The sequence below is a fragment of the Lissotriton vulgaris genome, chromosome 6 (assembly GCF_964263255.1).
Source record: "Lissotriton vulgaris chromosome 6, aLisVul1.2, whole genome shotgun sequence".
In the NCBI taxonomy this organism is placed as follows: domain Eukaryota; kingdom Metazoa; phylum Chordata; class Amphibia; order Caudata; family Salamandridae; genus Lissotriton; species Lissotriton vulgaris.
Window position 1 is genome coordinate 1625323129 of NC_141694.1, and position 27367 is coordinate 1625350495.

General features: G+C 44.4%; 1 protein-coding gene across 1 annotated transcript in view; it reads right to left on the reverse strand.

The window, feature by feature from the left end:
* CAMKMT (calmodulin-lysine N-methyltransferase) overlaps nucleotides 1-27367 on the reverse strand; it is a 469006-nt gene that overhangs the window by 230173 nt on the left and 211466 nt on the right. The window contains exon 9 of the mRNA XM_086927794.1: nucleotides 17593-17659. Coding sequence (XP_086783920.1) covers nucleotides 17593-17659 — 67 coding nt within the window. The remainder of the gene's footprint in view (nucleotides 1-17592; nucleotides 17660-27367) is intronic.

The window sequence follows — 27367 nt, forward strand, 5'->3', positions numbered from 1 at the left end:
CACCATCATAATGGGGCCCAAAGTTATTACTGTGTTGTTAAGCGGTTTTCATATTTTTGTAATGCAGAACTAATGCATTACTCAAATTTAGCTAGATGGGTAAACCTTTGCAGAAACCAGATCTCTATATGGCTGTATTTAAATAAAATTTTACAATATTGACTACAGTGACCAAAATGAACTAGGAGGTCTACTGAACCACGCTTCGCCTGAAGCCCACAGAGTAAGGAAAAAAAGTGGATAGTGCCATTGTGTTTTAGTGAAGCCACAGGGAAATTGTTATATATAGATTTGTGAAAAATGTTTCGGCTCTTTTCTATATTACACAAGCAAAAAAGAGCAAACTGTATTTTCAATGGTGAAAAGCGTCTGTCATAAGGCGCTATATTTTTATGAAGATGTGACATCGAGGACGGTGGATTGACATGCCACACACAATTGGTAACACATCAGGACTATTGAGTATCATGGAAATACAAATTCACCTTTTTTAGCCTAGAGCACCACAACATTTAATGGCTTTTCTCAATGTCATTGATGTGGTAAAATACACCTGCCCCTATGTTCCAGGAGACATCAAGAGGCTAACTCCCCAGTGCTTCATCAGACAGATAGGAATTCTTCCACTAAAAAGCAGGGAGGTGTTTTTATATTTTTAAGGTCATTCAAACTTTCTCCTAGGTCAAGCATGGCAGTTTGGAGGGTGAAACCAGTCTGCATTTGGTGAAGACCCTTGAGTGAATCAAACTAAAATTCTCGCGCTTTCTCCACACAAGATTAATTTTTAGCAGTGACCTAGTTGGATTCTAAAGGATGTGCTTTCTGGCAAAAGCTATCCCAGAGACTCTTCCATGATTGAAAATCAATTTGACAGCAGCCTGGTTCTCTTTTGCTGTCCTACCTCTGTCACCTAATGAACTCCCAAGGCTAGTCCCACTTACGCCCACCAAAGGGCAAAGAAAATGTCCACTTCCAGCTCTGTATGGGACTGCTTGTCTGAGGAACCACTCCCTTCACAATGAAGCTTAGGGGTCTATTAGTATGTCGGACGGATTGCCACCGCCTGCATGGGGGAGGCGATCTGCCCGCCATTTTCCACCGCCAGCTTCCCATAACCCCCCCGCCATATTACGATGGTGGGAGGACCCCAGCGGATGGAAAGACCATCCGCCAGTCAAACAGGAGACCGGGCAGAAAAGGGGCTTGATATGGTGGTGGTGCCTGTAAGACAACGCCATCCATATTAAGATGCAGGCGGTGATATGCCGTTCCATGGCAGCGCTGCCGCCATGGAAGGGCATGCGGTGTCTGCATGTGGGGGCTCGTTGCGGGCCGCCCGGGTGTTGGGAGGCTGGTGGGTGCACATTTGCAACGCAAATGCACAAATGCCTTTTTTACATTGCGGGGGGTGCTGCGGAAAGCACCGACCGCTGCAATGTAAAAAAAATGCTGGATGTGCCCGCCTGTGTGTCGGGTGCATCCTCATCAGCATCACAGGACCGCCCGCCGCACATATGGCGAGCAGTCCCTTTGGCCGTTGTGGTGGTCCGCCATCGTAATAGACCCCTTAATGTTGTGGATTTATTTTCAGAGGACCATGTGGGGAGAGTTGGAGCAAGTTTCTTGACATCTTTGTGTGGACTTGCCATAAAAGCAAGGAAACTGACAACTTCTGCAGAGATTAGACATGAAATAATAAGACTTATATTTGGCCAGTAGGAAGACAATCAAAGAATGCGAAAAACATTCTACTAAAATATTACTTTCATGGTTCAGGCTCGCAATATTAATATCAAAAATGGAAAATACCTACGAATTGCAACTTCTGTGTTTTTAGCATTGTCCTAACCGAAGATACAAAATTAATTATCTATTATAGACTAGCGTACATTTAGCTGGAGTTTGGTCAGGAGGCCTGGGGCACTTCACATGTCAAAGGCCAGCTGTTTAAATTAAAATAAAAAATGAAATGGGCAAGATGACAGAGAGATAAAGCTCCTTGCAAAAGAGGGCATCTCACTTGTAAAGAGCCAATGGCACCCACACGGCGTACCTAATTTGGCATAACATTAGATTCTCATTTCGTGGCATATGTTCAAAGTTTACCTAGGTCAGAAGAAAGCAGGAATAAATACTGCTTGGCAGCTTTTCGGAAGCAGTGCAAAATAAAGTGCTTTTTCATTCCTTTGACCAAAGCCACATTTCCACTTGTGTTACAACCACTATCTCAAATGGAATTAAAAGGTAATATTGCTGAATTTATACCATAGTAACCAGCAACCACCCTCAAAGGGAGTAGGAATGTATTTGATAGCCAAGGAGGCTGGGTGATTTCTTGATCTACACTGTCCAATATAGAAAGGGTGAAGGGAGGAATGCTTTCAAATAGTATAAACCCCGGACAATAATTCTGCTAAGCATTCCAACCATTGTCTTTAGCCTACTGCGCCACTTTAGCCTACTGCGCCACTCTAGCCTACTGTGCCACTCTAGACAGAGGCCTCCTTTAAGAAAATCAGCAATGGCCCGCCTCATTGGAACAGTCATTCTGAACTCGGGTGCTTGTGTTCCCTTCTGGAGGAAGCTTCCCCGGCAGTTCACAATGGTCAGTTCCTTTGAGGAGCAGGGTGTACTGACTTCCATAATGTGGGCCATTATGTAAAGTGACATGGGGGGGGTGAAAAAAGATGGGTTGGAACAAGTGCCAGGTCAACATCATGGGCATCTGGGTCCTGCTTTGTGAGGCATGCTGAATTCAGGTAGGGACTTGAAGCTCTGCCCACTCTCCGCCCATATTTTTCATTGGCTTGTGTCATTGTCCACTGTAAACTGTGCCTGTTTATTGGTCAAAAGGCTAAATAGGCTTAGTAGTTCCTCCTTAGTGCCGCCTTGTTTCATTTTGTAACATCCAATGGAGACACCCCCTGTTACATATGTTGTTACTCTGTAGGCTTTAATTATAGCCTCTGAGCACTATTTTCTCAAATCGCTTTGTCCTGCCTGCTGCTGGCAGGATACGTTCTCTCCCAAGGCTTCTTAAATATCTTATAGTACGGACACCAAACGCATTTGCAATGTAATACATCTCGCATTTACAAGAGTTTAAGCTACTGGCATTGAAAATGAAAATGCATTTTATTTATCTGTTTTAAAAACAACACATAAATAAAAGGCAATGCCGTTTACAATGTAAATAGCTCAAACTCTTGCAAATGCGAGACCTATTGCATTGTAAATGCTTGTTATTATACCAGTAGTGAAAATAGTCTGTTATTCACTACTGGTCTAATAAATAAAATGTTGAACCTCGCTGAAGCCTGCAATAGTAAATCTGTATGATAGTTGGTGCAGGCACATTTAGGTGCCTTTACCAGCCATCAGAGGGATTGTTCATTGCTGGTGAAGTCCCTGGGGTCTGCCACGCCTCAGGGCCTCCCCGTTAGACAAGCACAGGAGTATCACTGGTATATGTAGCCCTGAGTGCTTTCGCTTAAGCCCTGCAGTACCTAGTGCTATCCCTTAATTAGGCTCCCACCTCACGCACTCCCATCTCATCACTGGGTGGGATAGGGTCTGGAGACTTACTGGTCTTTCCCCATAGTGAGATAGAAGAGGAAAAAAAGAGAAAAAGCAGGAAACTGACACCTGACGCCTATGTACTCCAGCTTTTAGATCACTGCTTCAGTGCTCGAGTCGAAGCTTTGTTCTGGCCCAGTGCAGGCAGTTAAAAGTAAGTAAATAAACAAACCTCTGAAAAGTGCGTGCCCTTGTTTCAAAGCATGTGTATGTGGGAGTGTGTGTGTTAATGAGAAAGAGTGACAGGGAGAGTGAATGAGAATAAATAACTGTGAGTAAGAATAAGTGAGTGAAAATAAGTGAGATTAATAATGGATGAATTAGACAGTAACACTGTATGAGTGAATGTGAATGACGGAATGAGTGAGAATGAGTTTAAGGCAGTGCAAGAGTGTAATGGAGCGAGAATGTGAGTGAGAATAAAAGTGAGTGAGTCAATGTAAATTAGTCAATGTAAGTGTGCAGGAGTGAGCGTGTGTATGGGTTAAGCTTGTGAGTCTGCTCTAGCCTTGGCACACTGAAAGTAATTCTTGAATTGTGAAGGCAGCCTTGGCAAAATGTTTACATACTTTAGACAATTTTGACCTCAGTGCCATTTATGCGTGGCGCATACATTGTAATTCTAGCTATAAAGGACACCCATGTAATAATGCTAAAGCTAGTATGCAGGGAGTAATTTTTGGTTTAACCACATGGCTGCTAGGCGTTTTCCCGTCCTGCGCTAAAAAATATAAAACACCATTAATCATGACGAGCTGGCCTTGTCATCCGCGCACGGCAGGTAAGCGCCATGACGAGCCCAGCTCGTCATTAGCTTCGAAGGGGTTAAGGGGAATCCTTTGGCTAAATGCAGGCCGCGTACTGGAGGTAATACTTGGCATAATAGGCACCCATGCCAAAATGCTGGTATATTAGAGGTAATTTGCAGTATTAGAGGTGCCAAGGCAAAATGCTGGGGTTGGCATACCACAGGTAATTCTTGTCATATGGAACATTTGTGACATAATGCTGGCACTGGCATATTGGACATAGTTCTTGGAATAAGGGACACCCGTGGAAAAAAACTGATGCTGGAATACTGGACATAATTCGTGGCATAAACGGCATCCATGGCAAAATGCAGGCACTGGAATACTACAGATAACTCTTGGCACTAGGAAAACAATAAGGGCAAATGGGGAGCAGAGGAGAAGGACTTTGACAAAATGATGGCCCGGACATACTGGTGGTAATTTTAGGCACATAGGTCACCCATACTGGGGAAACACCCGGAAAATCTAGGTCAGAGCCATGAGTTCCGGAAGCCCGCAAGCGTAACCACGCTTGCCCGAACAATGATTTCGCTTTAACCACTCATGTGCGTGGTTAAGGCAAAGCCGTTCTAGGGTTCGGGATGGGCGGGGAGTGAGAAGCATCGGAAAGCCGACATGGACAGGTAAGTGGGGTTTCAGGGTAGTTTTAAGGGGGATCAGGGTTTGGGGTAGTTTTCAGGTGTGGGGGTACAAGGTAGTTTTTAGGGGTGGGGGTTTGGGGTAGTTTTCAGGGGTCAGGGGGTTCGGGGTAGTTTTTAATGGATTTGGGGTTTTGGAGTAGTTTTCAGGGGTGGGTGGTTCTGGGTACCTTTTAGGGGGCTGGGGTTCGGGGTCATTTCAGGGGTGGAGGGGGTTCAGTGTAGTTTATAGGGGTGGGGGTTTGGGGTAGTTTTCAGGGATGGTGTGAGTGCGGGCTAGTTTTAAGGGATGGTGAGGGTTCGGGGTACGTTTTAAGGGGTGGTAGGTGTTCTGGGTAGTTTTTAGGGAGTGGGAGTTCGTGGTAGTTTTTAGGGGTGGGGGTTTAGGATAGTTTTTAGGGGAGGTGGGGGTTAGGGGTAGGTTTCAGGGGGGGGGGGTTTGAGGTAGTATTTATGGAATGGGTTTTGGGTAGTTTTTAGGGGGTGGGGATTCAGGGTCGTTTTTAGGGGGGTGGGGTTTCGGGGTAGTTTTCAGAGGTGGAGGGGGGTTTGTGGAAGTTTTCAGGGGGTACAGGGTATTTTTTAAGGGGTTGTTTTTAGGGTTAAGGGAGGGGGATGGTGGTAATTTATAGGAATTAGGGGAGGGCGGGTTGTATTTACGGCTGAGGGGAGTGGTAACCTTAGCCATGCATACCCCATTACAATGCATGCCTTTACCACGAAAATTTGTGGTAAAGCCAAGCGTGGTAAAGAAATGTGTCATTAAGATGCACTTGTTATACAGACCGTATTGTTTAAGTATGCGGGGTAGAGGAGAAGTGTGGCTCAATGATTAGAGGGGCAGACCCTGATGCATAGGTCTAGCCCAGGACCAGGGTTCAATTCCCCGCCTCGGCGGGTCTTGGGCTCAAAATTCCACAACCTGATAATTCTCGCCTTGGTGCCTATTCCAATCATGGAGTCCCACTCTGCAACTCTGGGCAATAGCTTGCTTAATCTCCACAACGGCCCCCACAACGCTAAAGATGCCTGGCCTCCACCTTGGGGGTGCCCAGGAGTGTGTCGTAATTGGCATGACCGCGTTAGCGATTAGCTGAAACTACACGTTTCCCTCCTTAACTTGGCCATATATGAAAACGCCATTTTGAATGTTGCGGCGGCCATCTTAGACCATAAGCGGCCTCGTGGCCAGCGTGCCCTTTAGTCCTTTGTCCGTACCACTGACCACTTCAGTCTGCCCAGCAACAGGCTATTTTTAGTACTGGTCAGCTCGCACATGCGCAGTCCCCACTGACCAGTTACCCTTCAGGAATGTGCGCCAAACTGACCAGCGGAGTTGTGCCCCCTCCAATGAGCTGGCTGTGTTCCAAACCATGACCATATATGTACATGAATGTGTCCTAACTTGTGCCGCCTATCTTTTATTGCCCCAAAACTGTATATAAATCGGGGTCACACCGGTGTTCGGTGTGATACCTCTTGCATTACCGAAGGGTGCTGTATGAGTGTACCACCACCCCATGGGGTCTTAATAAACTTGTTCTTTGACTTTTACAGTTTCCGTGCCAACAGTTCTTGAGTGTAAGTGGGTTATCTTCGGAGCATGTAGGCCTTGGGAATCCTGATTACTACAAATTGGCGACCACGAAGGGACTCATCGGCGACTCGGATGCCCGAAGGAGAGGTCGTGACGAAGGCTTGGAAACTCGCCATGGACGCGCGCTGCCACTGAGTGACCCGAGTCTTGGCTCCCACGGTGTTTTTTCCTTTCCTTCCGATCTGACCTTCCAGGTGGCGCCGGTCTCCGACTGAGTTTTCGAGTGTCTGTGTCGCTGGAAAAGTGCCGTTTGGCTGATTTGGTCACAAGACCTTGGCAGTTGGAATCTGGACATTTGAGAATTTGGGTAAGATTTGTGTTCGGTAAGGTAGTCTTCGGACGCTTACTGAAGTTCTATGATTTGTGTTCGGTAAGGTAGTCTTCGGACGCTTACTGAAGTTCTATGATTTGTGTTCGGTAAGGTAGTCCTCGGACGCTTGCCGAAGTCCTACGATCTGACTTGAGTTAGCTAACGTTTGTGAATTTGTGATCTTTGAACTTATATGTGTAGTGCACTTCACATAGGCAGGCATGTAGAGATGTTTCTCTAACTTTGTTTTTTTCCTCTGAGCGGCACATTTGTGTGAAGTACTGTAAGTGCCATTTTATACGGTGTCACGCTTTCGTGATACTTTTTGAACATGCCTGTTTTCAGCACACTCCGAGGAATGTGCTGTCTTGGAAATGGTACCACAATTAGGTTAGCGGAAGCACAGCCGGCTCCCCCAGAAGGAACACCAAACCGTGAGATGTATATTAAATTTGGCCTTCCCCCTATTATGTACAGCAAATTATGGCATAAGTATACGAGAACTGATCCTGAATTGCAATGGCCTCTACATGGGTCGTTCGATTTACGTAAAGTACAGTTTGTGGAGCAATGTTTGTTTCAACGCAGGTCTAGACAAAATATGTTTGATTGTGTGCGAATGTGGGAGAAAGCGGTGCGCGAGCGAATGAAACGTGAGGTTGCCTTGGCGGACAAAGAGCAGCGCAAGGCTGCTCGGGATAAGGCTTTACAGCTTGAGGAGAAAGAGGCTCAGGAGAAAAGAGAGAGGGAGGAACGGGAACGTAAATTGCAAACGACTGGTCAATTTCCTATTCGCCGACCGCTTTATCCTGTCCTTAATAATGAAATTGATGATTTTTCATTGCTAGATCGGTCACCGCCTCCGTACGTTTCGCCAACGGCTCCAGCTGAAGATTCGGGAGATGATGGGCAGGATAAGTCGGAAAAGAAGGGTATATCCGCTCTCAGGTTTACTGCGGAGAGGTCCGCACATTTACGTAGTTGGGCTCGTAAAGTGAATAAGAAATATGTTTCTCAGGACGAGGTGATTGCGGAGAGGAGTAAATGGTCGGATCTTGAATTAATGTATTTTTTGACTAGTTTGGCGGATGAAGTTGTTGCCGCGTATCGTGACCTTTCAGATACGTTAGAACCTAAAGCTCTGTCAGTGCATCGTGAGAATTTGGATAAAGGTTGGTTTATTTGATCTTGCAGATGTTGACGTCCTATTCAAGCAACTGATCCAGCTGCGAGATGAAACGACCAGATTGCGGGAGGAGCGGAAAAGGAGGCAACAGGAGGCCGAATCGGAGCCTGACGAGCAGATTAAACAGTGTTCTCTCCGGGGTTCAGATAAGAGTTCTGCATTGCATGTTATGCCTATGCGTGAAGCCGCACCTTTGTATGTCCCTCCTAAAGGGCAAGGTACAGATGAGGATAAATTGTCAAAGGATGCGAAGGGGTATTTTGTCTACAATTGGGTGTACACACCCTGGAATAGAGCAGATGTTATGGCATTGAAAAATTCCCTACCTGACCTTCGAAAAAATCCGGCGGCATTTTATGAAGGGGTGGAAGGGGCTTTCTCGTCTTGTGTGATGACTCTTGTTGACATAGATTTGTTTTTTGGGCTAATTCTTCCACCTGATATGTGGAGGCAAATTCGTAAAAATAATGATGAAACAATATTGGGGGGCACATGGAAAGAAATAAATGCTGCCGATTTAGATAGGGAACCGGCATGTAAGCCTTGTCAGTTGATTTTAGACCTTCCGGCAGCTATCTTGATTAAATTAAAAACGCTTGTTCCTTCTAAAAAGATCGATTGGACTATGTTAACTTCGTGCAAACAAAAGCCCGATGAAACAGTTTCAGATTTCTTTACGCGCTTCGAGGAGGCATTTCATGATTATAATGGTCAATCTTTAACAGACGATACGGGTCGGCATTTGTTCGTAGATAAGTATGTGGCTAATCTCCTACCGGAGATTGCAAGGCGATTGAAATCGAGTGAAAGTTCCTGGGCCACGGCGACCCCTGCGTCTTTGTTAACTATGGCTCAGTATTATGAACGGCAGGAGTTGGAGGCTAAAGAAAGTGTTGATAAGAAGGCAAAAGAATTGAAAACGAAGGTGATGTTGGCACAGGTTCGGGGAACACAGGGTAGAGGGAATGATAGAGGTAGACGAGGTGGAGGGAATACGTCGTATGGTCGTACGGATATAGCGGAGGATCAATGTGCCTACTGTAAGGAGTTTGGGCATTGGGCGGAAGATTGTCCGGTACTTCGTGAGCAGCGTAGCCAACGTGGTCGAGGAGGTGGTAGGTCGAGAGGAGGTTATACGGGAGCGAGAGGTGGCGGAAGTGATCGTGGAAGGGTTGAGGAAAGGGGCCGTGGCCAGGATGAACGAAACACGTTTGACAGACGAAATCAATATCAGATATCAGAGGGTGAGAATGTGGAGCACCAGGATTATGTGCATGCATAGGACTGCGTAGGATGGGGTAAGGAATCAATTGAAGTGCCGGTAGATCAGCAGGGTCCATATGTAACAGCGGGTATTCTGGGTTCTACTGATCAATTTCTAGTCGACACAGGAGCTACTCGTAGCGCTTTGTCGAAAAACTTGGTTCTGAGGGCTCCCCTGTCTGGCGAAATGATTACATGTGTAGGGTTTGATGGCACACCCTCCCCTAGCCCATTGTCAAAGCCCCTTGCACTATGTCTTGACAAATTTTTCAGTTTTGGTCAATTTTTGTTGTCGCCCCATACGCCAGATAATATCTTGGGCATTGATTTGCTTAAATATTTTAGAGCAACGATACGGTGCGCTCCTGAGGGAGTGCGGGTTATCCTGAATGACAATTATCCTGACCCAGACAGGTTTTATACTATCTTAGACATTCCAGCTTTGGCCTCTCTACCGCGCACGTTATGGGCGACCTCAGATACGGATGTGGGAGAGATGCGTATTCCACCAATACATATTACTGTTAAGGAGGGGGCCCCTCTACCACGAGTACCCCAGTATAAGATTTCGAGAGAAGGTGAAATTGCATTGACACATATTGTTCAGGATTTGATCTCTGCAGGAGTAGTGGAGGAGGTCCCTTATAATGTTTGCAACAGTCCTATTCTTCCAATCCTTAAACGAGATACTGACGACAAAGTCTATCGCTTTATTATTGACTTGAGAGAGATTAACAAAATTGTCATCCCCCAATACCCGGTGGTGTCCGATATTACAACCTTGCTTACATTGGTGCCACCAACGGCCACAACATTTAGTGTTATTGATTTGAAAAACGCGTTCTTTTCCATTCCTGTCCATCCTGATAGCAGATATTTGTTTGGCTTCACGTTAAATAATAAATCGTATAGATTTTGTCGTGCTCCCCAAGGTTATACTGAAAGCCCTAGCATCTACAGCCAGGCTTTGAAAAGACAGCTAGATTCCTTTGAGTTGCAGACTGGCGTTGTCCTCATCCAGTATGTGGATGACCTTTTGCTTGCTGCAGACTCTTATGCACAATGTGAAGAAAGTACAATTGCGTTGCTTTCCTTTTTGGCACAGAACAATCATAAGGTTTCGAAAAAGAAGCTCCAATACTGTAGACCCCAGGTGACCTACCTCGGTCATCTGTTGTCTAAGGAGGGGCGTGCACTAACGTCTGATCGAATTCAAGCAATTTTAGATACACCAGTCCCCCGCACGCAGAGAGATGTACGTGCCTTTATAGGGTTGACGTCTTTTTGTAGACAGTGGATCATGGGTTTTTCACACATCATAAAACCTTTGCTAGCATTACTGTCCAAAGCTACACCAATGCCCCTTGAATGGACAGATGAATGTCAGAAGGCCTTTGAACAGTTGAGACAGGCCCTTTGTTCTGCACCCGTGTTAGGCACACCAGACTACACGAAGCTTTTCACATTGTATGTGCATGAGAATGATGGGTGCGCGTTGTCAGTGTTAGTACAAGTACACGGGGACAAGCAGAGACCATGTGCATACTTCTCTGCCATTCTTGATCCTGTAGCACGAGGGTTGCCTGGGTGTTTTCGAGCGGTAGCAGCAACAGCAGTAGCCATACGGCAGAGTGAGGGAATAGTGTTATCACATAAACTGCTGGTGTTAGTTCCTCACGCAGTAGATGCTCTACTAAATCAAACAAAGACCCAATACCTTACGAGTGCGCGACTAACGGGATATGAGCTGACACTTTTGGCGCCACATATTACACTGAAAAGATGTGCTACTCTGAACCCTGCCACTTTATTGCCCTATCCGGTCGAGGAGGGTCAGGAAGAAAAACATCACGATTGTGTTTTCCTGACCGAGGAACAGACAAAGGGTCGTGTTGACTTACAGGATGTGCCACTTCCAGATGTGGATGGGGAACTGTGGGTTGATGGATCGTGTTTAAGGCTGCCAGATGGTACGACTTCCGCAGCTTATGCGATCACTAAACTTAAGACAGTGGTAGAAACAGCTAGGATACCACAGAAATCGGCTCAGGCAGCAGAGCTGATAGCCTTAACAAGTGCCTGCGAATTGAGTGCTGGCCTATGTGTGAACATATACACAGACAGCCGGTACGCCTTCGGAGTAGCACATGACTTCGGGCTACTCTGGAGAGAGCGTGGGTTTCTGACATCTCACGGAGAACACATTATGCACGGAGAGCTAGTGCGTGATCTCCTAAACGCGTTGCTTGGCCCAAAGAAAGTAGCGATAGTAAAATGCAGTGCCCACAAAAAGATCACGGATAAAGTGGGCCAAGGAAATGCCTTCGCAGACAGCATAGCGAGACAAACGGCTATGTCCCGGACCAGCTCCCCTATGTATGTGATGCAATCGCAGGCTGAGCGATGGAGTGACGCTAGAGCAGAAATATTGGATATTCAAAAATCGGCTACTGAATCAGAACTTGCGGCATGGGCAACAGATGGGGTACTAGATGATGAGGGTTGTTGGAGAAGCAAACACATGGAGAAATGGAAATTGCCTGCGGCTTACTTACAGGCGATGGTCCAAATGACCCATGGATTGGCACATGTTGGAGCCCTTGCAATAACTCGACTGTTAACACGAGTTTGGGAACATCCCGAGATTGCTAATACAGCTAAGAGAGTAGTGCAGACCTGCCTGGTATGTTTGCAACACAATCCTGGAAAGGGGACCCATACTCCGAAAGGGGGGTTCGTTCCACCATCTGCACCATTTGAGGTACTCCAAATGGATTACATACAACTCGAGCGCTGCAACAACCTGAAGTACGTCCTAGTGGTGGTATGTGCCTTTAGCAAATGGGTTGAGGCCTTCCCCACGAAAGACAACACAGCCCTGACAACGGCTAAGGTGTTGCTTAAGGAATTCTTTCCTCGCTTTGGAGTTTGCAAATTTCTGTGGAGCGATAATGGGCCTCATTTTGTTGGGAAGATTGTGGAGTATGTACTGAAGGGGTTAGGGATTCAGCAGAAGTTCCACGCTGTGTTCCACCCTCAGTCGGCAGGCCTGGTTGAACGGTACAATGCTACGTTAAAGCTTAAATTGGCCAAGATTGTGGCATCCACGTCGTTGAAGTGGCCTGATGCTTTGCCGTTAGCACTGCTCTCTCTTAGATCAGTACCCCATTCACGAACTGGCCTCACACCATATGAGGTGGTGTTTGGTCGCCCTATGAATATCTGGGGGGTGCCCAAGCCGCAATTAATACATGATGTGCCTTGTGTTATGATGAACGACTATTTGGCACGATTAACAAATGATTTGCTTTCTATTCATCAACAGGTTCGAGAAGCGCTCCCTGACAACTCTACTGGAGAAGGCCATGATCTTCGCCCCGGCGACCATGTGATGATCCGGTCGTTTGAGAGAGCGAGCAGTTTGGAGCCAAGGTGAAAGGGCCCTGAACAGGTCCTCCTTGCGACCCGGACCGCTGTACGAGTGACCAACAGGAAGCGGTGGGTGCATTCGACACACTGCCGCCGTGTCTCTCCGGATCTGGTGACTCCTGCTGTGCTGACTGATTACAAAGAGATTCTGGAGAAGGAAAAGAGCCCAGCTGTGACATCGGCCAAAGTTGAGGGAGCCTTCCCGGACCACACTGTTGCCGGACGAGAGCACTACAACCTGCGTCCCCGATAAGAAGATTTTTTTTTTTTTTTATATGACTGGTTGGTTACCGCTTCAGGTTTGTGAAACGGAAACCGGGAATTCCAAGGGGGGGGGATCAGTTCTGCCAGTGTAGCGACACCCGTCTTGGCCCAGAGAAGAAAACAACGGCTACCTCGTGTTCAGCACCGTATTTTTCTTTTTTTTAGGTATACACACATGTGTATTTGAGACTTTGTGAACAATTTGAACTTTTTGAGACTCTGTAAGAACTTTCCCCGAACTATGGCATCACCAGCATCACGAGCTAAGCGAATCTTGGGTGCCATTCTCTTTGTTTTGACTATTGTGGTGATAGCCGTTATAGCCTGGGTAGTTGAACTTGTGGTACCTGCACGTGAACATTTGCTGCCGACTACCCCGGCTCCATCTGAACATTTTCACTTCACCTTACCCTACCATGAAGAACGACATCGGCAAACTTATCTGAACAACAGTTTTATTCAGATTCTTCATCACACGCACAATATGACCAATACTTCAAATTGCTGGGTGTGTGGGATGTTACCGGGGCACCAGAAGAGAGGGGGCACCCCACTCATTCCACTCCCGTTCTCTCATAATGGATCCTGCAATGCCTGGTACACCCTCCTCTTTACCTTGAGATGGCCAACCAAAGGGGGGGGTGCTTTTCCGTTTGAATAAAGTATGCTCCCATGACAAGGATGGGTTTCCGCGGGCTGAGGGTACTCGATTCGAATGGGAAGAGTACAGGCCCGACAACGTATCTGCCCCGCGTGTGTACAGCAATCAAAGAAATATCAATGTAACTAGCTCACATGTCATTAATGTCATTGCTACTAAAGCCGATTTGTGTATTAGAAATAAGGGTTCAATTGCGGTAGGGAAGAGTGAATGTAATACCACACTTACTTTTGATAGCCCGAATGGCATCTCATTTGTAGCATCTCGAAATACGTATTTTATTTGTGGAACGAAGGGTTATCATCAGCTTCCATTGGGATGGTTGGGCACGTGCTATGTATCGTTTGTGCTACCTCCTGTATTCATTGCCCCACCAATGTATCACAATGATTATATCTTGTACCATGATTTTGTCCTGAATAGGGTCAAACGAACTGTGGACTTCAATTTGGGACTGTTTTCCTTTGTGGGGGCCGCGCTGAACAGCCGGAAAATAAGACGATTGACACGTGTTGTCGAGGCTGTAGCGAATGACACTGCCATTGCCCTAGGAAATATCACTGAGGAACTTCAGATTTCTAGGATAGTTACGCTCCAAAATAGGATGGTGTTGGATGTAGTTCTAGCTGATCGTGGGGGGGCATGCAGAATTATCGGAAGTAGCTGCTGTGTATACATACCTGACAATTCTCCATCTGTTTATGATGCCATATCAAAGCTCCATAAAATAGCAGCTGAGATACATCCGGACAATGGAACTTGGACACTTTCAGGATGGTTCTGGTCAATGCTCACTACTTGGGGCTGGAAACTGTTAACGATTCTATGTATAATTGTGGGGGCACTGTTTTTTGTTTGCCTATGTATCCAATGTGGCCCTGCCTTATGCTCCATGTGTTTATCAGCTTGCATACCATCAAGACGAGCACTTGCCCATGACAAAATGATGCTTCATAAAGAAGTAACACAAATAATGTTAATAGACATCGAGGACGAACATCCTGACTATGTTCACTATGAGGTAGATTCAGCTAAATGCTAAAAGGGTCGTCTGTCGTAATTGGCATGACCGCGTTAGCGATTAGCTGAAACTACACGTTTCCCTCCTTAACTTGGCCATATATGAAAACGCCATTTTGAATGTTGCGGCAGCCATCTTAGACCATAAGCGGCCTCGTGGCCGGCGTGCCCTTTAGTCCTTTGTCCGTACCACTGACCACTTCAGTCTGCCCAGCAACAGGCTATTTTTAGTACTGGTCAGCTCGCACATGCGCAGTCCCCACTGACCAGTTACCCTTCAGGAATGTGCGCCAAACTGACCAGCGGAGTTGTGCCCCCTCCAATGAGCTGGCTGTGTTCCAAAACATGACCATATATGTACATGAATGTGTCCTAACTTGTGCCGCCTATCTTTTATTGCCCCAAAACTGTATATAAATCGGGGTCACACCGGTGTTCGGTGTGATACCTCTTGCATTACCGAAGGGTGCTGTATGAGTGTACCACCACCCCATGGGGTCTTAATAAACTTGTTCTTTGACTTTTACAGTTTCCGTGCCAACAGTTCTTGAGTGTAAGTGGGTTATCTTCGGAGCATGTAGGCCTTGGGAACCCTGATTACTACAAGTGGACGCCTCACAGGGAAAGCCAGGATGGGTTCCAGAGCGGTATTCGTACAAGCGCCTTGAGACCCTTGCGGGTGAGTAGTGCGCTAGTTTTGTGCGTTTGCCCACATTGTCCCAATTCCGATTGTAAATGGAGAATTTCAGCTTCAGGTTCTCCCAATCGAGCATGTCTTATAACTAATATTTAATTCGCAAATATATGCCAAATAAGAAACAACAAACACGGCACGGCATCAGTTAATAAAAATGAGCTCAGAGTTTTCATCAACAAGTGGTGGGTGAAATCATTGAACACGTGCCTTGTCATTTATCACGGTATTTAAAATGGTAGTTCAACTTTAGATGTTACATGTGCCTTGTTATTTATTTATTCATCACTGCATTTCAATGGGCAGTTTAGCTTTATATGTTACAATTAATGTGTTTAAAGGAGAACCAGGGCCTTTACTTCTTAATGGCAAAATGTATTTTGCCCATTTCTCCAAGTCCATTAATAGTTTGCTCAATTCATTAAGTTAGATGCCCGGGAACGTGGCCGTTTAGCTCATTAACTTACCTTGTTCTTTTGTTTCAAATCAAAGCAACCGATCACCACATATTTACCTGTGAAAAGTCCAATCAAAAACACCTTTGGAAGAAAAATAATGTCACAGATTTTTCTATACTGGTATAGCACAGTTGAGAATGTTTCCATGGACCCATCATTCAGTTGACATATTTACAATAACATTTTCAAGGGATGATCACATTTTTTCACGCCATCTCTTGCTAGTTAGTACCACTGTAACAACTAGATATAATAATGATAATAAAATGATTTGCATTTCATTATCAGACCGTATGATAACTATAACGTCATACTTGGCAAAGGGAAATAACAAAATACATAGTTATGAGACTCTAAATGTTAAGTTCTCTGTTCATCTAGTAACGTAGAGCACGGCTACCACCTCCAGGTGGGCCTACTGTAGGTAAAAAAAACTCCTAATAGTTCCCAAATATGAAAATGTATGCAGAGCATGTGTCCTTCTATGGATCCTATGGATCCTTCTATGGAGTGGTGTGGCTCACTGGTTAGAGGCGACAGACCCGGAAGCAGAGAACGGCCCGGGACCAGGGTTCAATTCCCGACGCGGCAGGGTCGTGGACCAGGGTCAGCGGACTCGATAATTCTTGCCTCGGTGCCTACTCTAACCAGGGATCACACTCGGCAACTCTGGGCATTAGCTTGCCTCATCTCTACAACGGCCCCCCACAAACGCCGGGGATGCCTGGTTTCACCTTGGAGATACCCAGTAGGGACCATCTCACAGGGATAGCCAGGACGGGTTCCCCAGCGGTCTACAGCGCCACGACGCCTCAGGGCAGCAGTGCGCTTTACAAGACACATACATTACATTACATTCTATGGATCATGAATATGCATTCACCAGACCAGGTGGTTTCTACTATTTAACAGCTGAGTGGCTTCTTCTCCCAAAACGAAAGGTTGGAGCTCTTCTTTTCCCAAAATATGAGAATAGATTTAAAAGTAGAAAACCCTTTGAAAGAATACACTGTACATCATGGCCCTGATTCATATACGTGTATTGCTAATTAAATCTGGGCTTAGTTTTGCATCATTCTTGCCGGACATTACTGCCTGCAGAAAGCATGTGATACCATTGCCTCAAGATCTGAGGTCAGAGCATCTCTGGGGAGTCACTGATGCTGTTCATTCAACCGGGTGAAACTAACTTCAGGTCCTTCTGAAAAGGTGGTTTTGCTTTTTATAAGAGCAAGAAGTTATCTGGCACAGCATGAGATTTTTCTAAGTGCTCTTTAGAATCAAATGTCAGGAAAAGATTCGGGACTGCTTTACTTCCTTGATTCAGCCAAGTTCCACTTGAAGGCATATCTTAGACAGTGCTCTTCCTCTTACCGCAGTAAAACCTGAAATAAAACAGGTAGCATCGTCTCTTGATTCAGATGAAAATACTGGGACAGCTTTGGAGGGAAGGCAGGGTATATGCTGAATGTCCCCTTCTCTACGTGGTAGATCATGTGTGGTTACAAAAACAGAAGGGGCCTATTGCTGATTGCTACTCCTATGCAATCGAACTGTAATACCGGAGACCGGGTAATCAGCCCAACCTGGGTTCTGATGCAATAAAGAACCCACAAGCAGAAACCATTGTCAACTCATATTCAATAAAATACAGACACAAAATTAAGTGCAAATTACATCTTACCTGCTTGACACAGAATCAGCTGAAAAAAGACCTTCTTTTTGGTGCCTTTTGATTATGTCATTTACATCTGGGAATCGCGTGTTAAGGAACATGGGCACTGGTGTGAGTACAATAACGTTTCTTTAAAAAGAGAAAAATATAACAATGCTTGGACAGTTTCTGCAAAACGACCCTTTTTCATGGGCGACGTCTTGGACATGCTAGTCACACTCCAATCTCGCTAGTGACTACACATAAGCGCCAAAATTCAGTTTTAGGCTGGCTTGAGACTTTTGGCAGCCTCAGCTATCAATCCAGCTGCACAGTCATCAAGCACTGTATTTTGGAACTTGTTGGAAAATAAGCCCCAGTGTTTGGTTGCCTACCTGGTATATATAATGTTACATGTTCTCGTGGAACAAGGAGAAAATCTCACAACCTCATGCAGAATATTCTCAATCGCACAACACATGTCAGAGACCAAAATACTTCAACTAGACCACACCGTTTTGACTCTATGGTAACTTGCGTGTGTGTAAAGACACTGCACACGTCTCCCGTGGGCCTCCTACTTCCTATCCTTTTATTTTTTCTTTCCTTTTTTCAGCCAATGCTTCACAGCATCGGCCACAAGCACAGGCCAAGCCAAAAGGGCAAAAAAGTAAGACCGTGTTGATTTGTCAATGCTTGTTATACAGGGCATCTTGATTGTTTAGGCAATTAAAATTGCAAAAACAGACAAATTCTTTCTGTCGGACCTGGGTTTTGAATCAAAATATGGGGCCCCATTAGGATGGAGGGCGGATCGCCCCCGGTGGGGGCGATTTGCCGGCCATCCGTGCAGAAATGTCTCCCCGCCATATTACAATGGCCGGGGGGTCCGCGGCGGATGGAAAGACCGTCTGCCGCTTTTCCACCCAGCCGACAGGTCGACCGGGCGGAAAAGGGTTCAATATGGTGACGGTGTCTGAAAGACATATTAGAATTGCCGCCACAGAAAGGCATGTGGAGTCTGCTTGGGGGGCCTGTTGTGGGCCCCAGGGACTCAGGGAGGGTGGGGGGTGCACATGGGGGGTACTATGGTACCCCTCTGCAATTCAATGCACAGCATGGTAGGCACAGCACGGTGCCTGCCATGTTGTGCATGGAAGTGCACAACATGCCTTCCTGGCATTGTGCCGGGCGGTGCTGAGTGCACCGCCCGCCACAATGTTAGGAATGCAGGCTGTGCCCGCCACTAATAGCACCCACGGGACCCTTGCCCTTATGGCGGGCGGTCCCTCTTTACGACAAAGTCCGCCTGCCATCCTGTGCCCCATCGTTTTCAATAGGCACACAGATATCTGCACCATTGGATCAACCCATAAAGCTAGCTTTACATTTTGACTACTTACCATGTATTGTCAGCAAAGTGATTACGATTATAGCCATTCCAATACTGATTGTTTATCAATCAAGTGCCTTGTAAAGCACAACTAGTCACCCATAAACATCTCAAGGCACTGGGGGATGAGTTGGGAACTACTGATCTGTCTCAGGCACTGTGGTTCAGTCGAAGAGCCAGGTTTTGCGGTCCTTCCTGAATTGGGGCAGTGACGGTGATTGCCTTAAGCGGACAGGCAGTTCCAGGTCTTTGCAGCGAGGTAGGAGAAAGATCTTCCACCTGCCGTGGTCTTGCCAATATGTGAGATGGCAGCCAGGGCAAGTTGGGCGGTGCAGAAGTCTCTGGTGGGTGCATGGAACGCGAGGCGATGGTTGAGGTATGCAGGTCCCGCGTTGTGTAGGGCTTTGCAGGTGTGTGTGAGGAGCTTGCAGGTGATCCTTTGTTGACTGGGAGCCAGTGGAGGTCTCTCAGGTGGCTGGTGATGTGGCTGCGGCGGGGGAAACGATGATGAGTCTTGTGAAGGTTTTCTGGATGCTTTTCAGTTTCTTGTGGAGTTTCTGGGTGATGCCGACGTAGAGTGTGTTGCTGTAGTTGAGTCTGCTGCTGAGTGCACGGGGGACCGTCTTTCTGGGCTCGGTGAGGATCCACTTGAAGGTCTTTCGGAGCAGACATAGTGTGTGAAAGCAGGATGGTGAGACGGCGTTGATCTGGTGGTTCAAGGTGAGTGAGGAGTCCAAGATGATGCCAAGATTTTGTGTGTGGTCTGCGGGGGGATCCAAGATCTGAGGGCCACCAGGAGTCATCCCAGGTGGAGGGGCTGGAGCCCTGGATGAGGACTTTGATCTCCTCTGAGTTTAGCTTGAGGCGGCTGTCCTTCATCCAGGTGGCAACGGCCCACATCCTGTTGTTGAAGTTGTTCATGGTGACTTATGTGTTTGAGAGAGCTAGTTGTACATTGGGATAGTGATAATTTACATAGTAAAGTAGTGCTTATTAACTTTATGGCCCTAGTGTTAAACAATAATTATAGTTGCCACGTTGCCACCACACTTTCTCTTTGAAAGAAGACAAATGTGATCAGCATCACAACGAGGTCGTCTCATGGGGCGCCAAGACTGGTTTGGCCTTGGCCACTTAGACCAGAGCTGCAACATCTCCATCAGTGGGCTGAGTGCCCTGCTACAGACCCAGGCTTAGATGCCGACACCTTATACTTTGCCTTTCATCCTTGAAGGTCTATAAAATATGCACTATCCAGATGAGTAAAACAGTATCTGTTATTAAAGTGCCTAGGGACAACTGAGAATGTGGCCTGTAGCCTGCGAATAGTAAGTTCTATTGTAACTCGCCCTTGTGTTATACAAGTAGCAGTGCGTTAACACTATTTTGATGACAATGCAACAGAGTATGAACTGCATTTCAAAACTAGAATGACGGAAAAAATAGTGGATTCTAATTTATGTTCACCATAAAGGTGATGAAAGCGTCAAGCCCTGTCCACCAACAGACTGGGCGCAATGTCTGACGACTGCAAAGCAGCTCAGTGTGATTGAAAATTATGAGTGCAAAAATGTGGTAGATATTCACCGATTTTTAAAAACAGATTAGCCAGGAGACAGACACTGTAAGATCCTTTTTCTTGGAACAAGGCGAATTATAGCACATACCCCACGAAAAACCTAGTGTCAGTTTGCAGTATTATCTGACTATTAAAAAGGCAATACCATATTTTATAAATCTCACAAGTAAAACACACTGACCCGCCACTGATATGTCCCTCTTAGGTTATACAGATATAGTCTGCATTAATAGTATGGAGAGGCACGACACACCCAGCCATTTCCCACACCGAAAATTAGCTGGACTGGTTTTCTAACATTTCATGGTTAGTACTCTTACAAGAAAACGTGAGCCTGGAAAAAACAAATGCACGGCCATGTATACACTTGTTTCATTTTTCCTCGTTTGTTTGAAATTAGCATGGAGATTAATTAGCCTGACTATACAGACTCTATGAGGGGCAGGGGCGGGGGCGGTCATGCACGGGTTGTGTCTGTAATATCTGATTGTAAGGCTGCTGATAAAGACTTTTAGCGTGGCAGAGAATATACCCACTGTGCACTATTTGATATGGTCATCATAGCAAACTGCACCACAGATCATTTGGTGGTTTGCCATGACTGTTATTACGTCACAAAAAGTGGGCGTGGTTGTAGAGTAGATGTCGAGTGTCCACTAGTATGCGTTTTTAGTGGCTTTGGTAACTGACTTCCATTTCTGTATGCATTTATCACCCTGGGCCTTCAATCATACGTATGTGTTTGTAACGTTAGATATGTAAAAGTGATGGGTAGGGGTGTAAAAGAAACACACTAAAACAATAAATTATTGATTTCGACTAAAATATGTTACACAACATAAGGGAATCTCCAAAGACACAGCAATAGAGGGTAAGAAGTGTATAGATTACTATTGCTCAGGCTGTGGGCAGAACTAAAGTGTGAGTGTGCAAAAAGTCGCAACCTCTCACCGCCTTCCCAATTACCAGAGCAGCATTTATACATTGATTACCACTAAAATAATAATATAATTAAACATCATAAGATCAAGGAAAGCATGTCTGTATTTCGTATAACCTAATGTAATTAGCAGTGATTTAGAAACTGCTTGTAGGGAAAAGCAAGAAAAATATAAAATAGGAAAAAAAAGTGCATAAAGGATGTAGGCCCACATGCATCATTGTGACATTTTGCACTTCCTAATTTGCGAAAAATAAGGAATCGCAAATTAAGAAGTGCAAAATGCTATGCACCATTATTTTCGGTATTCATTTGTGATTCGGTAAAAATCGCAATTTTTACCGAATCCCAAATGAATACCGAATTCTTAAGTTAATTTTCGCAATTCCCATTGATTCCTATGGGCCAAAAGGCCCATAGGAGTCAATGGGAATTGCGAGTGGCACTTTGAAAATTTCATGGGTGCAGGGGGGGGGTCCAAAGGACCCCCCCATGCACCCCTGAAATGTATTTTTCGCATCATGTTTCACACACACATGTCCTAAGGACATGTGTGTGTGAAACATGAATGTTGAAAAAAAACATTTTAAGCATTTTAAACACTTTTTCCAAATTTACCGAGTGGTTCAACCACTCGGTAAATTTGGAACCCTAATTGCGAATTTCCACTTGTCAAAGTAATGATGCATTGCTTTTAAGAAGTCGCACATCTGCGACTTCTTAAAAGCACCCGCAATTTTAGAACTCGCAACAATGTTACGAATTCTAAAATTGCTTCAGGCATCCCAAAAAGCACTTTTGCATTCGCAAACAGCCGATTTTAAGTAATCGCACCGTTTGCGACTACAAAAATGCTTGATGCATGTGGGCCTATGTCCCAGAGGCCAAAACGTTCATGTGTTTCGTAGTGCTATTTAGTAGGAAGCTGAATAGGCCAGCAAGAGGCCAAAATTACAGTAGAGCTATTTTTTGCAATCACAAGGCTTATAAATTCAGAACAATTATGATTCACCCTCTACACAGCATTCAAAATAGCGAAAGAGTCACTGTCTAATTTTACCTTATAAAAAATAAAGCTCAAAAAGAGATATCACTACACCTGTCTCTTGTTGAAGGGTGAGCAATATCTCTGCAGCAAGTGCACTCTCGCAAATGGGACCCAGAATGAAACCCACATGACCAAAAGACTCCATTTAACCTCGTCTTGAAAGTAGCCCTGGCTACTTCCTCATGAAGTATATGTTTTCGGCAGCAAATGTACAGACGTTTTTATCAGAAACTGTTAAACCGGACATCCTTGGCATGATATTACCCCCAATCTTCTGCCTTTACCTCTCCTGTTTGCTGACTTGTTTTGTTGGCTTTAGGACTCTGTGCACATTACCACAGCTAACCAGTGCTAAAGTGCTTGTTCACTGTCCCTAAAACATGGCGAAATTGGCCTACAACAACTTGGCACATTTAATTTACTTGTCGGTACCTAGTAAATGGGACTACCTGTACCCAGGGCCTGTAAATTAAATGCTATTAGTGGTCAGCAGTACTCCTTGTGCCACCCACTGAAGTAGCTCCTTAAAACCTGCCTCAGGCCTGCCACTGCAGCCTTGGGGTGCAGCTTAAACTGCCATTATGACCTGGCAAAATATAATGTTTTTCCCGGCCTAAACCTTCCTTTTTAATACTTATAGGTCACCCCTAAGTTAGGCCGTAAAAGCTCATTGGGCAGGGTGCACTCCATTTAAAAAGTACAACTGAGGGGTTTCTGAACTGCTTCAAGATAACAGCACAAATGGGGATTAATTAGGTGTGGACAGGATGGGCTATCCGGACAGCATTGGTCATCCTGACAGGATGGCTTGGGAGAAGCTATACTTTGTCTCACTTACACTTCAAAGGGTTTTCCCTACAACATGCACTTCTAAGGGTTTTCCCTACGATACACAGAAAGGAACCTGGCACAAAGCCTGCCCTAAGCAAACACAAGGAGATAATGTCAAATCAGTCTTCCCCTGCCATTTGTCTCCCCAGACAGGATGGAGCCTGGACCAGGGGTGAGGACCAGTGCTGGGGGTAGGTAAGGGAGTCCACTCACACAAAGGATGGCACCAGGTATATATATGGTGTGTTACTGCTACAACGCATCTTTTACAACGTAATGCTGTTACAACGCAGCTATTACATCGCAAATACCATTACAATGCATGCCATTACAACGCATGGCATTACATAGCAGATGCTAATACAACGCATACCATTACATCGTAAGTATTGGTAAGTATTTAATTTTTTAAAAAATTTTATTTAATATTTTATAATTGATTTAATTATTATTAATTATAAAACAATATTTATTTCGTTTTTAAATATTATAAATTAAATATATTATTTTAAGTATTTTTTTAAATAAGTATGAGTATAGGAGTATATGTTTTGGGGTACTGATGTATAGGTTTTGGGGTGTTTGGGTATTTTTAGGTTTTAGGGCAGGGTTTGGGTTTTGGGGTACAGGGGTGTTTTTAGGTTTTAGGGCAGGGTTTGGGTTTTGGGGTACAGGGGTGTTTTTAGGTTTTAGGGCAGGGTTTGGGTTTTGGGGTACAGGGGTGTTTTTAGGTTTTAGGGCAGGGTTTGGGTTTTGGGGTACAGGGGTGTTTTTAGGTTTTAGGGCAGGGTTTGGGTTTTGGGGTACAGGGGTGTTTTTAGGTTTTAGGGCAGGGTTTGGGTTTTGGGGTACAGGGGTGTTTTTAGGTTTTAGGGCAGGGTTTGGGTTTTGGGGTACAGGGGTGTTTTTAGGTTTTAGGGCAGGGTTTGGGTTTTGGGGTACAGGGGTGTTTTTAGGTTTTAGGGCAGGGTTTGGGTTTTGGGGTACAGGGGTGTTTTTTTCAGGTTTTAGGGCAGGGTTTGGGTTTTGGGGTACAGGGGTATTACGACTTTATATAAATTAAATAAATTAAATTAATTTTATTTAATTTAATTACATTAATAACTATATTTACAATTATTAATTTAATTGTATTAATAAACGATTATATTTAAATTACATTATTTAAAAATGTTTAATTAATTAAATTCTTTTAAATATATTAAATATAATTATATTATGTATTATTTATAATTTAATTAAATTATAATTATATTTATTGTAATTAATTACATTATATTATTTACTATTTATAAATTTTTTATATTTCATTAATTATATTATTTTAAATATATTAAATTAATATCAATTTTAATATTAATTAAATTACTATAATTAAATTAATTACTGTTTTAAAAATGTTATATTATTTTTATTAATTTAAATTAATTTAATTAACTTTATTACATTTTTTTTTAAAAAAGATATACTTACCTATACTTACGATGTAATGGCATGCGTTGTAAAAGTATCTGCTATGTAATGCCATGCGTTGTAATGGCATGCATTGTAATGGTTTTTGCGATGTCAAAATCGCGTTGTAACGGAATACGATGTAAAATAACGCGTTGTACTGACACCAATCCATATAAGCTCCTGGATCTGTGGACGACTCAGAAGATGGACTGTTCTGCTGCCAGAGCACTGTCCTGCTGCTTTAAAGACTACCTTGCTGCCCGAAGAAGGAAGACTAGACCGGATTGCCTTAATTCTTAGGCTACCTAGAGTGACTCTAGGGGTCAGTTGGCTGATGTGATTCGCCTTCTGTGTGAGCTACAGGGACTCAACAAGCTTCAGAGGCCTCAATTCAACTTCCCAGCTGCAAATTGACCTTCCAGGACCTGCGTGAGCACCTGCTGCTTACCTTTGCTGGAGCGAGGCCTGATCCCTCAAAGGCGCCCCAGGTCCTCGACCTTTAGCTGGCATCAGGGAAAGCTCTTTCAAGAAGAAAAGATGAAAATCCTGAAGTTTCAGCTCCTCACGATTGCTAACAGACCAGTTCCTGCCAAAACTCTGCCGCATGCGATGGCCGCTAATGAGATGACCACAAGTGGCTCTTTGTGCTTTTAGGCGCTATTTCCACAAAAAACTTTAAAATCTAATATCCCCAGTCCTACTGATGGGATTTTGTCATTCTGGTATCATTTTATTTATTAACATTTACTCTGTTTTTCGAAATTGGTTTGGGATTTTTCTTGTGTTTTCAATGTCTTACTGTTTGTATTCTGCATAAAATACTTTACACACTGCCTCTAAGTTAAGGCTGACTGTGTCAAGGTACGTGAAAGTTAAGCACATGTTAATTTAGTGATTTTTGTGATTCACCCTAACAAGGATTGTGGTTGTTGTCTGAGTGGTGCGTTCACCCCCCAAAACCAATAACCCAATTTCTTAGAGAAAACAATTTTCCTCTACTTGTAATATAAGATCGACAACAGAACCCGAGATTCCTGCACCTTTGTTTACCGAGGAAAGAGCTCTGGAATTAAGCATTTTCAGGATAAAGGGTTTCTGAATAACCCCATGACTTATTTTCAAGTTGAAAGTTGCCCCATTCGTTTTCACAAATCTATGCAGGTTAATCTCATGTATTGCGCCCTACTCAATTTAGAATTAAAATCTAAATGCTATTGAAACACTTCTCAGACACAATTTATGATTTAACAAGATCAATTTTGAACGCCAGGGAGTTTATAAAGTCAAAAATAGTTAGAGACAAACTTCTTCAGCCCAACTGGGTGCTGGGAGAAAAGCCCCGTCGTTAGCATTATCATATTGTAACACTGGAAATGAATCAGAAACAATGACAGTTAGAGCACCATCCAGCCTGCTGATATCAGGCATGTAGCTATCAATACTGCAGTAGGTGCAGTGGCACCAGGGTTGAGGGGTTTAAGGGGCCCTATGGGCCCCAATTAGGGCTGCTATTAAATTACAAAATTGTGGTTTGGCGGCCCATTTGCTTGTATGAGGTCTCATGGAACCTTTGCCACTCTACTAGTTGAAATAAAGCGTGGTAATTAATTAGGTCAATACACAAAGTACTAAACACCTCTAGAAGAACTAAAAGGCATAGTACAATCTGTAATGTTCCTACCTCTGCTTCTTGTTTATCATGAACCTGCGGCGAGAGAGCTCCCATATCCAGGTGCACTCCCAAAGAATGATGATAACCACTCTGACTGAACCTGTCCACCATATAAAAAGAAGAGGATAGGTCCATAAAACCCAGTGTTTGGCCCCCTCTGTGAGATTGAAATACTTACTAATAGGAAGGTGTAAGTTCAATCACTGTCTTGGCCAGCCGCTTTTGGAAACGTTGTAGGACATTACAAATTGTGTTATTCTTTGCACAATAACACAGCGTACCTAAAAGTGGCATCCCTTTCAACTTAGTCAAGAATGGAGGTAGAGTGACAACAGCATGGTTATCATGTGTCCACTTCTTGAAGCTCAGAATAATTATGGTGAAGTACATAAGTACTAGAAAGACGAACATACAATAGATAGTAATTAAATCCTGATCATGTATTAATGCAAAAGGTCCTGGTTGGGCTTTTCCAGGTCGAGGTGGATCCCATATGGGATAGAATGTTCACTCTAAGGACTCCTGGTGTGTGCGAGTTCATATGAGAATGCATTCCCCAACCAAATCTGTCAAATGGAGAGGGCTAGCCAATAGAGTAGTCTAGCCAAACCCATCCTAGCCTCATATGGCATCAAATGAGTGTAGGAAGTTGGCTCTGTATATACTATACCAAAGTAAGGCATAGTGTGCACAGAGTCCAGTGGATCCCTAAAGACTTACAGAGGTAAACTTAATCATACCTAACTCTCTATTTGTGGTAGTGTGGGCGAGCAGTAAGGCTTAATCAGATGGTAATGTTAACTATTTATTGTAGACACTCAAGCAAGAAATGATTTCACACACTCAAAGATTGAACTCTACCTATGGCATCCTTAAATCCAAATACA